Source organism: Cetorhinus maximus, chromosome X, assembly GCF_964194155.1.
Source record: "Cetorhinus maximus chromosome X, sCetMax3.hap1.1, whole genome shotgun sequence".
Classification (NCBI taxonomy): Eukaryota; Metazoa; Chordata; class Chondrichthyes; order Lamniformes; family Cetorhinidae; genus Cetorhinus; species Cetorhinus maximus.
The window spans coordinates 8,429,481-8,443,011 of NC_135917.1; the positions used below are offsets into that span (position 1 = coordinate 8,429,481).

The 13,531-nt window shown below is 49.7% G+C and overlaps 1 protein-coding gene across 5 annotated transcripts in view; it reads right to left on the reverse strand.

Moving 5' to 3' along the window:
- LOC144672613 (sodium channel protein type 8 subunit alpha-like) overlaps nucleotides 1-13,531 on the reverse strand; it is a 233,689-nt gene that overhangs the window by 62,313 nt on the left and 157,845 nt on the right. For all 5 annotated transcript variants that reach the window (XM_078534436.1, XM_078534433.1, XM_078534432.1 and 2 more), the window contains 2 exons: nucleotides 7,302-7,540; nucleotides 223-396 (listed from right to left, as the gene is read on the reverse strand). In XM_078534436.1, the coding sequence (XP_078390562.1) occupies nucleotides 223-396; nucleotides 7,302-7,540 (413 nt within the window). The remainder of the gene's footprint in view (nucleotides 1-222; nucleotides 397-7,301; nucleotides 7,541-13,531) is intronic.

A 13,531-nucleotide genomic window follows, 5' to 3' on the forward strand; every position in this document is an offset into this window, starting at 1 on the left:
TTTGCTGAGTAAACAGACATCGTTTACTGTAAAACAGTTTGCTGAGAGTCCTATCACAAGTCCCACCCCAACTCCAACTCACTGGTTGACATAGTGGTGTCAAAAGATACTCAGAGCACTGAGCGAGAACTTTGCAGGATTCTCCCAGTACAGATTCCCTCGTTGTGTTTATAAGTGACTGTAAATAGGATGAAGGCATATAACTCAAGATTTGATATTTACCAATCTGAAGGACCTGAGTACAGACAATCCTTCAACATTTGACAGGCCTAGTTCCATTAAACTGAGGGACACTATAAAGCCATCAAAAATGTTCCACCCTTCCTGAAAATAGTAGTAAGGGTCCATCGCTATCAGCTTCATCATCATTTCTGCTGTGAAGATTGCAGTGAAAACCTGAAAGAAAGTGTGAAAAAAATTGTATTCATCATTCAGAAGGAAAGTGATCTGACAAGACAAAAATTGCCAATAATTACAGGTAGGTGCAAGGGATCTTTCATTTTTCTAGCTGTGGATTAGTCCCAGTCAAGTTTCTACCCTCAAGTACACTTGAAATTGAATCAGCAGCTTATTTTATATGCCAGGTGTCTGCCTTTCTTGATACATGGGAAGTCATACAGCCATGCAAAAACGTCACATTATAAACTTAACAAAACCAGAATACCAAAAGTGTCAAACTCAAATATAGACACAACAGTACAGGGTACTCTAGGTGTCCAATTGAGTGTAAATGTGTGTGCCTGTGCTAAATGAGTGGGCTGTGGAACTGCACCTCGCTATTTGTAACGCTGCTTAAAAACTGGTAGCACTGCACCAGAAAAAGCCATGTCATGCCAGCATTATATAAGAACATACTGTATTTATAACACATCCCTGCATGAGTCGCCGTTGACAAACAATGGGAGGGCGAAAGAACAGGAAAAATACATCTGTCCCCAAGCAGGATGCCTTTCGCATGTGACAAGAACGCTCCAATCGTTTTAGGCACAAGGTAATACTGCTTTTTGGTGTTAGCGTCAACCTCAATATTTAGTCACACATCCACACATTTACACTACGTTTTCTCCCTATCACAGCAGTTGGTTGCAACAATTTGCAACCAAAGTTGCTCCGTGCGTGTGCACTCCCTGAGTGTCATGCCTCGTTTTTGTAACATTTTGTTGTCATAAAAAAGACTGACCTTTTTATAATGATGGCATTTTACTCAAGAAAACGCGCTTGCAGCCCGAAGGCTGAAATGCAGTGTGGCTTACATCGAAAAATTCGTATGAACACTAAGTAATCAAGTTAAAAACCTGCAAACACGTGACAATCATGTGCTAACAAAAATAGACAAGTTCAGCAGGTAACAGGGAAGTGGTGGGCCGGATATTAAAGGAAGGGTAATGTTTAATTAAAATTGTATTAAAATTATAAACCAATATATCATTCCAACATTACAGGCATTGAAGGGCATATAGATTTCAACATTTAAGTGCTTCATTGAGGACCCGAACCAGGTAAGGAATAGAGCTGTGTCAGTACGTATCTGTTCTGAATCTTGCAGGGTTCAATTAAAGTGTCTTTTATAACATTAGGATGTCTCAAAATACTTCAGTACCAAGGAAGCGTAGTCACTGTTGTAAAGCCTACACAGTCTCAGTCGTGACTAAACTTGCCTGCTCATTTTGCTCCAATTCAGGCCTCGGTGCTTGGTCTCCAAGATGGGCACACTGTAGCTTGCGGCACCACATGTCTTGAAGCAACTAAAATTGGGCCTATGGCCCAACGCTTCCTGCTGCCACCTCTACCTGATCACTGAATCCACAAACTGATGCTACCAGCCATTTCCACTCCTGCTGTCGTGACCCCATCTGCAGAACCAAAAGTGCTGAAAAACACGCTGAAGGAGCTTTAAGTCTGTTCTTTGGCTAAGGTTGGAACTCAAAACTCTTGAGGCCAATGGTGAAAGCTTTGGGAATTGTTTACAGTTTACCCTGGAATTAGCCTGGAGAAACCTGTTGTATGAATAGTCAGCAGCATTTATTTTGAGCAATCCAGCCTTCCCCACATACTTAAGAGATCCCTCCTTCCCCCTTGATATCACCACTGCAGCAGGGCCCTAGCCTAAGCACCCTTACCTTTCCTATGTGTCCGCTACCCTCTGCCCCAAGCGTTATACCACTCACACCCCCCGCCCCCCCCACTGCCTCTCACTATACCCCTCAATTGAAGCAACTCTGCCTCCCCTCCCACCCTCTCCCAGTGCTACTTGAAGCTCCCACAGTCCCAAATTGCCGTGTGCTTACCTGCCACTCTCTGCCACAGACCAAAAAAAAACCCCAGAAACACACAGAGAGAGATTCCAACACAAGATACATAAACTGAAAGAAAAACAGAGAAACCAAAATACAATGTCTGAGAGAAAGAGAAAGAGGGAGAAAAAGCGAGGGACACAAACAATGGACACAGGCTAGAAACTGAAACACAAGCTCTAGACTCAGGAGAGACAAAACAAAAGAGGTTGAATATTTTATTTTAACCTTGAATTAAAACTCACTAGAAAAGTCATGAGAACAAATTATTTTGTCCTGCACTATCCTGCCAAAGCCTACAAGACAAGTGCTGACAAAGACGACTGAGAACTTAGTTAACACAACTATGAGAACTAGCTTCTTCTTCCACACTTTTAAAAACTAAAACTCATCTCAACTACTAACCAGGGCTGGTGTAAGAACATTAGCGACCAACACGAACCTTCAGCCCTGTGCCTTGTACCCCTACAACACGCCTCCCCCAACCCCACAATTAACTTCTGGAAATTAATATTGTGCATTAGTACGAACAAAAATTCTGCATTTATAATTATATGTGGCAGGCAAGAATCAACACATTCAAGTGTCAGTTTGATGCAACGCTGAGGGTAGCCATATTCCCCAGCAGTACATCATCCCTCACTTGCAATGTTAATGCAATGCCCATCATAGTCCCATGTTCCAAAGACTGTGCACAGGATCCTCTTCAGCCGAGAGAAGGGTCCCAGGGTGTTGCCATGACAATCCTGGGCTGGGTTCCCAACTCTTGAACACAGAGAGCCCTGTGCGTCCAGAGCAACAGCTGGCACGGTACAGACTCGCACCCCACCCCAACCAGGTACAGATCCCCACCCTTATCCCCAGCCCGGTACAGACCCACGCCCGCACACCCCATCCCAGCCCGGTACAGACCCTCACCCCCACCCCCATCCCCATCCTGGTACAGACCCCCACCCCCATCCCCAGCCCGGTACAGACCCCCCACCCCCATCCCCAGCCCGGTACAGACCCCCACCCCCATCCCGGTACAGACCCCCACCCCCATCCCCAGCCCGGTACAGACCCCCCACCCCCATCCCCAGCCTGGTACAGACCCCCACCCCCATCCCGGTACAGACCCCCACCCCCATCCCCAGCCCGTACAGACCCCCACCCCCATCCCGGTACAGACCCACACCCCCATCCCCAGCCCGTACAGACCCCCGCCCCCATCCCCAGCCCGGTACAGACCCACACCCCCATCCCCAGCCCGGTACAGACCCCCCATCCCCATCCCCAGCCCGGTACAGACCCCCCACCCCCATCCCCAGCCCGGTACAGACCCCCCACCCCCATCCCCAGCCCAGTACAGATCCCCACCCCCATCCCGGTACAGACCCCCCACCCCCATCCCCAGCCCGGTACAGACCCCCACCCCCAGTCTGGTACAGACCCCCATCCCCATCCCGGTACAGACCCACACCCCCATCCCCATCCCGGTACAGACCCACACCCCCACCCCCATCCCCAGCCCGGTACAGACCCCCCACCCCCATCCCCAGCCCGGTACAGACTCCCACCCCCATCCCCAGCCCGGTACAGACCCCCACCCCCATCCCGGTACAGACCCCCACCCCCATCCCCATCCCCAGCCCGTACAGACCCCCACCCCCATCCCGGTACAGACCCCCACCCCCATCCCCAGCCTGGTACAGACCCCCCACCCCCATCCCCAGCCCGGTACAGACCCCCACCCCCATCCCCAGCCCGGTACAGACCCCCACCCCCATCCCCAGCCCGGTACAGACCCACACCCCCATCCCCAGCCCGGTACAGACCCACACCCCCATCCCCATCCCCAGCCCGGTACAGACCCCCCATCCCCATCCCCAGCCCGGTACAGACCCCCCACCCCCATCCCCAGCCCGGTACAGACCCACACCCCCATCCCGGTACAGACCCCCACCCCCATCCCCAGCCCGGTACAGACCCCCACCCCCATCCCGGTACAGACCCCCACCCCCATCCCCAGCCCGGTACAGACCCCCATCCCCAGTCTGGTACAGACCCCCACCCCCATCCCCATCCTGGTACAGACCCACACCCCCATCCCCATCCCGGTACAGACCCACACCCCCATCCCCATCCCGGTACAGACCCCCCACCCCCAACCCCAGCCCGGTACACCCACACCCCCATCCCCAGCCCAGTACAGACCCACACCCCCATCCCCAGCCCGGTACAGACCCCCCACCCCCATCCCCAGCCCGGTACAGACCCCCACCCCCATCCCCATCGCCATCCTGGTACAGACCCTCCACCCCCATCCCCAGCCCGGTACAGACCCCCACCCCCATCCCCATCCCGGTACAGACCCCCACCCCCATCCCCAGCCCGGTACAGACCCACACCCCCATCCCCAGCCCGGTACAGATCAACACCCCCATCCCCATCCCCAGCCCGGTACAGACCCCCCACCCCCATCCCCAGCCCGGTACAGACCCCCCACCCCATCCCCAGCCCGGTACAGACCCACACCCCCATCCCGGTACAGACCCCCACCCCCACCCCCATCCCGGTACAGACCCCCACCCCCATCCCCAGCCCGGTACAGACCCCCATCCCCAGTCTGGTACAGACCCACACCCCCATCCCCATCCCGGTACAGACCCCCCACCCCCAACCCCAGCCCGGTACACCCACACCCCCATCCCCAGCCCGGTACAGACCCACACCCCCATCCCCAGCCCGGTACAGACCCCCCACCCCATCCCCAGCCCGGTACAGACCCACACCCCCATCCCGGTACAGACCCCCACCCCCACCCCCATCCCGGTACAGACCCCCACCCCCATCCCCAGCCCGGTACAGACCCCCATCCCCAGTCTGGTACAGACCCACACCCCCATCCCCATCCCGGTACAGACCCCCCACCCCCAACCCCAGCCCGGTACACCCACACCCCCATCCCCAGCCCGGTACAGACCCACACCCCCATCCCCAGCCCGGTACAGACCCCCCACCCCCATCCCCAGCCCGGTACAGACCCCCACCCCCATCGCCATCCTGGTACAGACCCTCCACCCCCATCCCCAGCCCGGTACAGACCCCCACCCCCATCCCCATCCCGGTACAGACCCCCACCCCCATCCCCATCCCGGTACAGACCCCCACCCCCATCCTCAGCCCGGTACAGACCCCCACCCCCATCCCCAGCCCGGTACAGACCCCCACCCCAATCCCCAGCCCGGTACAGACCCCCACCCCAATCCCCAGCCCGGTACAGACCCCCACCCCCATCCCCAGCCCGGTACAGACCCCCACCCTCATACCCCAGCCCGGTACAGACCCACACCCCCATCCCCAGTGCCAGCCCGGTAAAGACTCCCACCCCCAGCCCAGCCCGGTATATACTCCCACCCCTACCACCCACCCCAGCCCCAGCCCAGTACAGACCCACGCCCCCACCCCCATCCCAGCCCAGTACAGACCCCCACCCCCATCCCCACCCCAGCCCCACCCACATCCCAGCCCAGTAAAGTCTCCCATCCCCACCCGGTAAAGTTTCCCACCCCCACCCTGTAAAGTCTCTCATCCCCACCCCCAGCTGGTAAAGACTCCCACCCCCACTCCAGCCCCAGTCCGGTACAGACCCCTGCCCCAGCTCGGTACAGACACCTACCTCCATCCTAGCCTAGTAGAGACCCCCATCCACACCCCAGCCCGGTACGGACGCACACCCCCAGCCTCAGCCCAGCCCGGTACAGACTTCCACCCCCCCACCCTGCTTTGGGTTTCAGTCCACCTCCCACCTCTTCGTTTTTCTTATTCAGCTTCTTGTCTTTGGTGTTATGGAGGATGTGAAATGGGTCAGACTGGTTGTTGAGCATCTGGTCAAAGTGATGGGTGATGATGCAGCTGAAAGTCTCCTGCATGTTGACAGTGGGATCAGCCAGGATAACTGCTCATCAACCTCCAATGACAGGTTCCCTCCCTCCTGCCCTTGCTGCTCCTTCAATCATTGATTCTGTCTCTGGAGGAGCAGCAAGATCAGGAGAGAGGCAACCTATGGTTGGAGGAGTTGGAGCAGTCAGTGTGGGAGGGACAGAATCTGTGATTGGAGGAGCAGCTCTGTCTTTCCTGCACTCACTGCTCTTCCAATCACCGCTCTGCAGTCAGTTCCCACTCTCAAAAGAACTGACAGTTGCTCAGGGCAGGGAAGACCTGAGAGTTCTGATTTTTTTAAAAGCCTGCTGGAAACGACACGAAGCTGCCCAAAGGTCAGAAGCAGCAGTTCCTACTCGCAGCAACCATCAGCAAAACACCATTTTTTTTAAAGCTGGTCTTTTGGATCTGAAGGTCGGAAGGGAAAATGCCAATGGCAGATTTCCGAAAGCTCAATGTTGGAAATCTACCATTTGGCGGAAATTTCTCATCGCTGAGTTTCATGAGGAGTTCATTCAGTTTTTTTGCCGCCCCCCCCAAATTTTGCCACTCTAGGCGACCCCTAGTGGTTGCACTAGTCCTGACCATTGGTTGTGACTGTCAGACAAGGCCAAACAGGCTGAGGCTCTTTTCACTAAAGAAGAGAAAGCTGAGGGGGACCTGTATCTTTAAGATTATGCAGGGGTGCTATTAAGTAGATGTAGAAAAGATGTAAAGATGGTTCCACTTGTGGAGGAGCCCAGAACTAGGGGTCATAAATATAAGATAGTAATGAATGCAATAAGGAATGCAGGAGAAACCTCTTCACCCAGAGAGTGGGGAGAATGTGGAACTCGCTACCACAAGGAGGTGAAAGGCAGGGATGCAGTTAAGGGGGAATCCAGATAAGTTCCAAAGTGGGAAAGGAATATAACAATATGCTGAAGGGTGAGATGAAGTAGAGTGGGAGGAGGCTTGTGTAGAGCATAAATACCAGAACAGACTGGTTGGGCTCAATGACCTGTTTCTGTGCTCTACATTCTATGTAATGAGACATTTACTGCATCACCATTCTTAAAAGAGAAAATAAACCATAAGCCTTACCAGGTTTCCCACAGACAAGACATCTTCAAAGGATTCTGTCATTGGGTAGTGCTCCATTGCCATGAAGGCAGTGTTGAGGACAATACAAATGGTGATGGCAAGATCCACGAATGGATCAAACACAAACAGATGCATGTACTCTTTCAGCTTCAACCACATGGGGCAGCATTCCCAGATGAGAAACATATTAGCAAATTTATACCAGCAGGGCGGGCACTTCCTTTGAGACTCTTCAAGCTCTGAAATCACAAAATCAGAATTTGAAATAAAATTGTTACTATTGTTAACTATACAAAGCTATGCACAGTGCTTGTGTGTTAATTAACTGCTTCATGAATTTCCCCACTCCCCTTCTGAAGGTGGTGGTGGGGGAGTTACAGTTCACTTGGTTGGTGGGGGGAGGTGGGGGCGGGTGGTTTCCATGTGGCTGTGGCAATATGTATTTTTACTTGCATGTTGTAGTCTGGAGCTATGGATAGTGACGGTAGAGGCTCCGACATTCTTTCCATTGCATGGCTGACCAGGAATCTCTCCCGCTCTTACTGCCTGCCACTGGCATGTGTTGGAAGGATCTTCTGAAGGTTTAGGGGTGAAATTGGACTTGGGCAAGGGCACAAAACAAGCGGGCATGCTTCTGTTGCTTGTTATATCATATTGGACATTGAGTTCTATTGAAGTTAATGGAACTGCAGCGGTTCAAGAGAAGGTGGTGGTGATCTGTCTTCAAGGGCGATTAGGGATGGGCAATAAATGCTGGCCTAGCCAGTGATGCCTACATCCCATGAATGATTAAATTAAAAAAAAGTGCTAGACGGAGTGCTTGACAGGCATTTGATTCCACCTGTATTGCCTCCCTGTCCAGGTCCAATTTCTTCAATCAATTCCTTGCTGGGGCTGGTTCGAAAGACACCAGTACATCCCCCAAGTGATAATTCTTCATGTGTGGGGTCGCAAGGCTATTTTACTTACCATTGAGAGCACCACAGGTGAACTCAATACCCTGTGTTCACCTGATGTCCACACTTGTCCACTTCCAGCAGGGATTTCTGGAACAGCCAGCAGAAGGCCTATGTTTAATCCCAGGTAACAGGAGCACAAGCTGCTACTCTAGTTAAGCCAACAAACTCAGCGCGGACCAAGAAACTGAAGCCTGGACTGTACAGTTTAACGACTCACTATGCAAATGTCTGAGTACTGAGTGGGAGGTATACTGATTTATATATGCTGTCGAGTGAGGTATTCCTATTTAGGTAACCTCTGTATGAACACTCATTTAGTGCTAACCATCATTTTCAAAGAACAGCCTTCTTATTACAGTTCATGTTCGGATGCACTGGACACAAGCTGCGTTGGTAAAACCATATTTTATTTCTTCTGCACAATTTTGCACCCCAAATCTCTCTTGCAAGTATTAATCCATGCTGAGATACAGTTTTCCTGCCACTCAGTGATGGCTAACTCATGCTTTATGAGTGACTCTAGATATGAAGGTCGACAGGATATTTGGCCATGTGGGTACAGCATTGTAGCAACAATGATCCTGGTCTCGCGATGCGTCAATGCATGGACACTCTCCAGAGGAGTTACTGGGGTGTGAGCAGGATGAATGACTCAGTGTGTGGTGTGTGCTGAGTGACGAGTGGCTGAGGTTTTCACTCCCTAGGCCACGAGCATCAAGGCCAACTGAAATATCCAACCACACGTGAAGCTGCAGCCAGGTAAACTCACTGCAGCAGTCTGGGACATTCCTCGCCCATGTCCCACTTTAGGACTTGAGTGCAAGAAAATCAAGGCCGACACTCCAATGCAGTACTGAGAGGGTGCTGCATTGTCGGATGTGCCGTTTTTCGGATGAGACGTTAAACTGAGGCCCCATCTGCTCTCTCACGTGGATGTGAAAGATCCTGTGGTACTATTCAAAGGAGATCCCCACTTATCCCTGCTGGCCTGACCAATATTTCTCCCTCAATCAACACACAAAAACAGATTATCTGGTCATTATTATGTTGCTGTATTTGGGAGCTTCTGTGTTCAAATTGGCTGCCGCGTTTCCTACGTTACAACAGTGGCTACACTTCTAAAGTACTTCATTGACTTCACATCTGGTGGTCGTGAAAGGTGCTATATAAATGCAAGTCTTACTTTTTCTCTTGATGTGGCTTGGTTCCAGTCTGGACAGTACATTGATCGCACCCGTGAATTCCTCAGTGCATTCCTGAAGCAGTGGACTTGCTTGTATATTAGTTAAATAAAACTGGGGTGGCAAACGGGAGGTGAAGCTACATATTAATGAACAGCTTGGATTTATGTAGCACCTTAAACATAGCAAAAGTCTCAAGGAACAATTATCAAATAAAGTTGGTCACTGAGCCACATTAGGAGATATTGGTCGGGATTTTCCGGCCCTGTTGCGGGCGGGACCAGAAGATCCCGGTGACGGGTGGGTACAGAAAATCCCGCCCTTTAGGTCAGGTCACCAAAAGCTTGGTCAAAGTAGGAGGTTTTAAGGAGCGTCGAATGAGAAGAGAGAGGTAGAGAGGTTTAAGAAGGACATTCCAGAGTTTAAGGCCTTGAATTGAAAAGTAGGAAACTTGTATTGAACCTTAGTTAGGCCACACAGAGCACTGTGTGCTGTTCCGGTCGACATATTATAAAAAGAATATAGAGGCACTGGAGAGGGTGCAGAGAAGATTTACAAGGGTGATACCAGAAATGTGTAGGTTTACATATCAGGAAAGGATTGACAGGCTGGATCTCTTTTCTCTTGGAAACACAAGACCTAATAGATGTTTTTAAAATTCTGAAAGGTTTTGATCGAGTGGATACGGAGAGAATGTTTCCTCTTGTGGGGAAGACCAGACCTAGAGGTCATCAATATAAGATAGTCACCAAGAAATCCAATGGGGAATTCAGAAGAAACATCTTTATCCAGAGAGTGCTGAGAATGTGGAACTCACTATCACAGAGAGTGGTTGAAGAGAATAGTATAGATGTATTTAAGGGGAAACTAAACAAGTATATGAGGGAGAAGGGAATAGAGGGTGACAATGGGAGATTTAGATGAGGAAAGATGGGAGGAGGCTCCAGTGGAGCATAAATAACAGCATGGACTGGTTGGGTCGAATGGGCTGTTTCTGTGCCGTAAATCTTACGCAATCCTATGTAAGCAGTTGAAAGCATGATCATCAATGGTGAAGCAATTAAAATCAGGCATACGCAAGAGGCCAGAATTGGGGGAACACAGAGATCTCAGAGGGGCGTAGGGCTGGAGGAGGTTACAGAAAAGTGAGGCCATGGAGAGGTTTGAAAAAAAGGGTTGAGAATTTTAAATTTGAGGCCAATGATCATAGAAACAGACAGCACAGAAGGAATCCATTTGGCCCATCATGCCTATGGCTGGCTCTTTGAAAGAGCAATCATGCTTAGTCCCACCCCTCGGCTCCCCGCTTTTTGTCCGTAACCCTGACAGTTCCTCATCTTCCAGCCCCTATCCAACTCCCTGATTTTAAAATTATTTTATGGAATCAGCTTCCGCCACCTTTTCAGGTACAGCGTTCCAGATCCTGGCAACTCTCTGAGAAGATTTCTCATCTTCGCTTTAGATCTTTGTCCAATGATTTTGAACCCATTCTCTCCTGGACTCTACATGACTCTGTTTATCAGCTGGGGAAAGTTGTGCAAATTTTCCCTTATGTCCAACAGCTAAATCAAGTAAATGGAACTCCAGGCAGACATTCCTGTCCTTTCATTCCACGTTGTATGTCTTTCCTGGTTAACGAAACACTGTCAAATGAAGTCATAATTAGAATTTGTTCAAAGAACGCCACACAATTAATAATGATAATTTAAAGTGTTGAAATGAATCCTCCCACGATTCGAGGATGACATCTGTTCAGGTCATGAGTTTCTGCCACGGGTCTTCATGTGATTGAACAGGCCAATTCTTAACCCGCGCACCTTTGGGCACGTGAGGCAGGACGTCCACGAGGTAGTGGGATCCGGAGTGCAGGGTTTGCTTCCTTTTACTTTCCTTCTTTGCCACCGCTCTGCCTCATCATCAAGGTGTTGTGACTCAAAGCGTGATGGATAAGGTGTCTCCATTTTGAGCGACTGGTAGTGAGCTCCTCCCAGTCATTAATATCAATGCTGCTGCGCTTCGAGGAGAGTTTCAGAGTGTCTTTGAAGCATTTTCTTTGTCCTCCTTGGAACATTGGCCATTTGAGAAAACAGGACTTGCGAGGGGTAAGATGCTTTTCAGCCATCTGGACACAGTGATCAGTCCATCGTAGTTGATTTTTCAGGAGTTTTGCCTGAATGCTTGTGGAGCTGTCTCCAAGAAGGACACTTGCGTTTGTTTGATGGACCTCCCATTGAATCTGAAGGATGTGGCAGAAGCATTTTTGATAGAATTTCTCTAGCGCTCTTATGTGTCACTGATACACAGTCCAAGTCTCATTGCAATACTGGAGTGTGGTGACAACACTGACTCTGTTAACTAGGAGCCAGGTTTTCAGAACTTTAAAAATGGTGGGTGGATCCGGATTTGGACGCCCTGCCCCCATTTACGATGGATCCCATTTTTGCCATTAGGGGAAAGGGGTGGGGTGTGATTCATACAGAAGGAAAGCCGAACTGAGCAAGGCCATTTGAACTTAGTGCTAGTTCAAACAGACCCCATTTTGGTGCTGCAAGGGCCTTAACCTTGGGAGTCATGAATTTATGGTGTAGACATAAATGCTCTTGAAGGGCAGATAAGGTCTTTCCAACTGTAATGATCTGAAGTGTTTTAAATCCACCACACTTTAAACTGTTAAAAAAAACTGGCTGCAGCTGTTAGTGATTGTTAAAAAAAACTCTGCTGGACCTGCTTTGATTGACAGGTCAGCTGGCATAACATCTGTTTAAGCTTTTTCAATAGAATGCTTTGTTGACATTTTTCCGAAGGGTTATTCATTATGAATGCTTGGCTGAGTTTCAAAAGCTAAAATTGTCTCAGCAGGGGGTTCTGAGTTCACAGTTTGATTGACAGCTTAAAGAAGCTATTAAAGAATTAGGGGTGTGAGTAGAAGTTTGTTTATTTTTATAAGAGATGCTTTCATGAGTGGGAGTTTTATTCACTATCAAGTCTGTATAGGAAATTTCCCAGCTTGAGCTATTTGCCTTGGTCGCCAACATCTGGCCCTAGGGCTTTTGTTGACTTGCAGAGGTCTTTGTTGTGAAACACTCACTGCTGTAGCTTATAGAAGGCTGAGCTGGCACAGCTGATCCAGTGTTGAATCTCTTAGTCGATGGTGACCTTTTGAAAGAGGTGGCTGCCAAGATATGGCATTGAAATGAATAGTGCAAAACTAAAAATAAATTACTCCTACCCCTGAGAGACAGCTTTGTTTTGGTGAAAGGGGACTTTTTTTCCCAATGACTGTGCCTAACTCAATTGGATTGCAGATTTAATCCAGGATCCCAAAGAGGCCTAGAGTCAGCCAATGACCTGCTCAATGTACTGGAAGAAATGGAGGAGGAATCGGCAAGAATTTTCCCCATATTACGTTCCTGCACTCTTATTCTAAAGCCATTTTATTTTCTCCATTAACTCTTACAAATTCCTGCACTGCTCAGCATTATTTAGCCAAAAAGGCTAGGATGGAATCTATTTTGAACCTGCTGCAAGCACCCCTCTCAAGACAGCTACATTGTGTGGAAACTCATTTCACCTTTCACCCTGTTGAGAAACAGTTCTGCCCCCAATGGCAGAGCCAAAATTAGGAGCTTGCTATGTGGGGAACCAAGGACATGAACATGCATTATCATACTACATACCACAATCCATGGGGGAACCAACTGTTGTCACACAGACACACACATCCCTGCTTCTGATGTCCTCAAGCTTTCTATCCATCTATATATGTTCACATGTGCCTGTTCTTAACTTTGCTGCCAGGCTGAGCACTCTGCTGTTTAGAAGGAACCACTGCTGCATACCATGTCATGTGTGTTGATAACGATATAAAGGACACCAATCACTCATAAGGGATTGTGAAAACACGCTATGGGCTCATTAATTAAGAACAGGCACATGTGAACATATAAACATGGATAGAAAGCTTGAGGACATGAGGAGCACGGCTGTGTGTGTCTGTGTTCTGCTCCAGGCTGAAGTGAAACTGAGGCTGGATCACGTGACACACTTCCCTTAAAGTGATGGCATGCTGCTATCCCTTAAAGGCATGTTA